Here is a 4895-nt window from a genome sequence, read left to right as displayed (position 1 = left end):
GTCGGCTGCGCCCCGCCGGCCCGGAGCCCAGCAGCGGCTGAGCGGGGGAGCGCCCGCGCCCGGGGCGTCGGGATGAGCCTCCTCCTCCTCCTCCTCTGGCTAGGTGAGTGCTCGCGAGCGCGGGCCAGCTCCGCAAGGCCGTCCCCGCGGCCCCCGGGGAGCGCGGGCGCCCGGGTCCCCGCTCGCCGCGCGGGGTTGGGGGGCGGGGGCACACATCTGGCCGCGGAGACCCGCCCGGTCGGCCATCGCCAGCGGCTCGCACATCTGGGCCCGGGAGCGGGCTGGGGGCCGGGGGCGGGGGGGGGGCGCGTCTCCGGGGGACTTTGGGCGTGAACGGTCTGATGCGGAGGGTTGGGGGGCGGGGAGGGCTGGTGGTCAGTTTCAGGAGTATCTGGGGAAGCGGGAGGATCGGAGGAGGGAGGAAGGTTTATTCAGGAATTTTTGTGCCAGGTTCCTGAGGGTGGAGGGAGCTTTTTTGTTTCAAACGGGCGCCTCGAGGGCTCAGATTAGAAACAGATGTGTGGAAGGGTGAGAGGAAGGGAGTGGAGGAAGAGACGGGGGAGGGTGGGGGGACGAAAAGGAGGAGAGGGAAAAGGGCAGAGCGCAGGCAGGACCAGGAACGGGAAAGTGAGGACGGAGGCTGGGAGTGGGGACCGGGCTGGGAGCTGGAGAGAAAAGAGGAGAAGGGGGGATAGGAAGCAGAGGAGGAAGACTGAGGGAGATTGAGCAACAGAGAGTCGGGAAGACAGAGGAAAATGGAGTGGGAAGAGAAGAACAGAGAGGAACAGGTTCTGGGGCAAAGAAGAGCTTTTCCCGGTGTCCATCTGGATGTCACCCAGGCGGGGTCCTGAAACCTCACAGGCCCTAAGGCGCAGACGCACTTGGGCTGGAAGCAGTCGGGTTTGCAGGACAGGGCAGGACAGTTCCCATCAAGGATGTGTGTGGGCAAGAGCGGACAGGAAGACCAGGAGTGTCTGAGGCGCCAGGGGCAGGCAGGAGCTGAGCTGAAGAAAAGTCGTGGTGTGCACCAGGGAAGGTGGGGCTCCCTGGGGACAGGACAGAAAAGTTAGCCAGGGTTCAGGAAACCGAACCCATCTGGGTTTGGTAGAGCGTGCACGGCCTGGGACACCGGACCTCCCGACAGAACGAGTCCTGACTTTGAGCTGACTAGCTGGGTGATCTCGAGCAACTTTACTCACTACCCAGGGCTTCGGTTTCCTTGGCTCCAAAACAAGCACATTAGATGGTTCCTAAATCCCCACGTAGCTCCGACGGCCTGAAACACCGGGAGGGCGACAGGGCCTGATGTCTAGAAATAGAAAAACCAAACCCAAATCGAAGTGAAGAGGCACAAAATAGCCACCCTGACTCAGATGGCTAGAGCTCTCTGTCTCTCTTTTGTTTTTAAAATTTTTTTAATGTTTTTGTTTATTTTTGAGACAGAGACAGAGCATGAGCAGGGGAGGGGCAGAGAGAGAGGGAGACACAGAATCCAAAGAAGGCTCCGGGCTCTGAGCCGTCAGCACAGAGCCCGACGCGGGGCTCGAACTCATGGACTGAGATCATGACCTGAGCCGAAGTCAGACACTGCACGGACTGAGCCACCCAGGCGCCCCTCTCTTTTGTTTTTAAACGTACAAACCGAGGAGGCCACGTGCAGGCCTTTGGAGGCCAGCCTCGGGCCAATAATCACCCAGGTTAGAGGAATAAAGAAGGTGGATTAGCCTAAACTATTGCTCAAGTAGGGCAGGTGCGGAACCACTGTGTTGTCCTTGATACTTGGCCGAGTCTTGCAGTGCTGCTTCGGTGCACAGCTGGTGTATCTGGACGGCACCTTGGTCCCCTTTACTGGCCCCTAGCCCGAAGCTATGAATCACCAGATGTTCAGTAGACTCAAACTTCAGAGCTCCCTTATGAAAAGCAGCTGGAGTTCTTTAAGTACTTACCCCGCGTGCTTGATATGCACCACCTTGTTAACTCATTTATCCTTCACACCAATCGTATTGGCTACCCACTGTCATTATCCCCGTTTTAATGGAAATCAAGGTGTAAAGAGGTCAGAGAACTTGCTTGAGGCTGTAAGCTCGTAGTGAACGGAGATGGGACTTGAATGTAGGTTGTTTGCCTCAAGAGATGGCTTGCTAAACCGCAGTGAGTACAGCCTTCTTTCACGACAGAAGGACTTGAAGGTGTTGTTTGTAGCGAAATCCGAAATCCGGTTTAGTCCTCGTCATGAAGCCTGAGGTGTCAGAGCGAATCTGCCAGTGAGGGGTCTGGGGAAGGGAGAGAAAACTAAGCTAAGCCTGTCTGAACACCTGCTCCATACCAGCACTGTTTGGGCACAGTTTACGGTGGAAAGTGAAAAGTGACTGTCCCACATGGCCCGTTGAAATCAACTGGCTGGCCTCGATGATCGTCATCCTCTTGGTTCATGAGAAAGAGGAACTGATAAGACAAGCATCAAAAAGATGTCACTGATTCACTGTCCCCTCTTTACTGCACGCCTGTTACGTGGGGCCATTCCCCTGGCAAGAAAATAATCTGTTGGGTTGATACTTTCTTTCTCCTAGAAGCTGCTTCTCATGATTCCCTTGTTGGTTCTGTCTTTACAAAACTGGCACAAATGAAAGGCCAGCGTAGAAGGGAAAAAGTAGACTATAGACTTAGCATTCTGCACAACTGGATGTTTGCCATTCACACTATCCAGCTTTTGTCACACCTATGTTCTTGGTCAGACATACTCAGACTCCTGATCATCCCAGATCAAGAAAGATGAGCCAGTCACAGAGTTGATGAGCTGACGGGTCTGGACAAGGGACAAAGCAAGAGACCTGAGGTGATGCTGGTGATCCAGAGACCGGCCACTGAAGGGAAAAACACTAGGAGGGACCCCTCTATGCCAGACATTCCTGCATGGGTCAGAAGCCCCCAGGGAAGCACTCCTGTGGGCTGGAGGAACCTCATTTGCTAAGTGGTTTTGAGCCATGGTATGCCTGGCACTCTAGCAAAGCCAGAAAGAAAACCCTCAGAGTTGCCTGAATCCTAAAGTCATCTACCGGTCCCTTAAAGGAACAGTTCCAGGGCTGCTTATGATCACTGCCGGCGTGATTTCTGGCCTCTTTTCTCTAGAGAATGCACAGTACTGAAGGGGAGTTGGGAGGGCTAAGAGTTCATAAGCTGAGCACGGATGGACCGGTTGACTCTGGACCTGCCGGTGAGTGAAATCAAATGCCACACCCCTCTGATGTGAATGAACACGTAATGCTCTGAGCTTCATGGAGCAGAGAAAAGGGATATTTCATGGCCTCCCCCAGCCCCAGCCCCTCCTCTGACTGCCTCCCTCCCCTGATGCTCGGGTTCTCTTTATTCCACCTTAAATTCTCACTTGGACTCCTGTAATGGCTGCCATATTGGTCTCCTGCCTGAACTCTTCCTTCTCCACCCTACACGCTGCTACCAGAGGGACCTCGTGAGGCGGCTGGTATAATGCAAAGAATTTGGACTCAGGAATCTGGCAAGCTCTCTGGGTTCTTGTTCTGACTCTCTTGTCCCTAAAACAGGGGTAAAGAGATCTTTAATTCAGAATTTCTATAATTCTATGATTTGACTCCCTTCGTCCATAAACCTTTGGAAATCTCCATTGCTTATAACATTGAGTACCAACACCATTCTCATTCAAAGATTTTACACGATGTCATTCACAACTCCTCTCCTCCCACCCCGGGCAGCTCTACAGGGAATCTGGATGATTTCCTGTGCCTTACACAAGTCCCATGCTTCTTTCTGTTTCTATTCTTTTGGCCTACGAGAATCCCTCCACCAAAGATGCCCTCTTATTCTCCCCCTACCCCAGCAGATCAAAATCTTGTTCACCCTGCACATCTCACCCCCAATACCGCTTCCTCCATATGCCCTTCCATGATTTCCCCAACAGGATACACTCTCCTTCTTTTGAATCACAGTAGTCTGTCTGTGAGGCTGCTTGGCATGATAGTGATCCGGAGGCTTGTCTTTGCCCCGGTGAGAGCAGAAGCTCCATGCAGGCAGGTCAGTAAGCTCCATGCAGGCAGGTCAGTGTCTCCTTTATCCATGTACCTTGCGTAGACTAAAAACTGTGGACCGTTTGTTAAGATAGTTGGATTTTTGGAACATTTAAGGTCAAGAGAGGTGAAAGATTGGAGGATTGTCACTCTGACTGTGGAATGACACAATTGTGAGGAGCCCAGTTTTAACTCAGCTTGCCTTTGTGCTTTCTCGTCCATTAATGCAAATGGGACTAGTACCACTTGAAAAAAAAATATACACAAAATTGTGGAATTGCAGACCCCACTGAGAATCGGATGAAACCCATGAAACCATTTCTTAGAAAAAGGCATATATACATTGAATTTTGCCTGTAACCTCTAGGGATTCATGGACGTCCTAATGCCAGTCTTCGGGACCGAGTAAATCCTTGATCTAAACCTACTCCTTTTCTTATGGTGAAGAAGGTCAGAAAGACTCAGCTGAAGTCAAACAGCTAACTTCATAGAAAGGCCAAGACCGGAATCCTGATTCCATAAGCTGTTCTGTCACACATTCTTGAAATAGAAAAGGTCTCTCCTTCCTTTTCAGCTCATGTAGTTAAGCTCCAAGATCACAACTGCGCTTCAGATGCTTCAGTTAAATGTGCTACATGCTGATTAATTGGCATTGGTTTTTGTGTTGAGAAATTGCCTGAAAAATAGGGCAGATGTCGTAACATTCCAATTTAGCCATCGTAAGTGGAAATCCTGGAAACTTCTGCAGTGCCTTGTAGAATGTCTGGTGTGTTCAGAAAAAGAGAATTATACCCATAGTCCCAAAGAGGGTGTGTGTGTGTGTGTGTGTGTGTGTGTGTGTGTGTGTGTGTGTGT

At 51.7% G+C, this 4895-nt stretch overlaps 1 protein-coding gene across 1 annotated transcript in view; it reads left to right on the top strand.

Moving 5' to 3' along the window:
* The first annotated feature begins 6 nt into the window (after positions 1–6).
* The window catches only part of CLMP (CXADR like cell adhesion molecule), a 99740-nt gene continuing 94851 nt past the window's right edge, over positions 7–4895 (top strand). Inside the window, 1 exon segment of the mRNA XM_040483346.1 lies at positions 7–103. Coding sequence (XP_040339280.1) covers positions 73–103 — 31 coding nt within the window. The 5' untranslated portion in view covers positions 7–72.

Source organism: Herpailurus yagouaroundi, unplaced genomic scaffold (genome assembly GCF_014898765.1).
Source record: "Herpailurus yagouaroundi ecotype Mexico unplaced genomic scaffold, PumYag 161, whole genome shotgun sequence".
Classification (NCBI taxonomy): Eukaryota; Metazoa; Chordata; class Mammalia; order Carnivora; family Felidae; genus Herpailurus; species Herpailurus yagouaroundi.
Note: the sequence above shows the minus strand (reverse complement) of the source record. Positions and strands in the feature narration are given on the sequence as shown.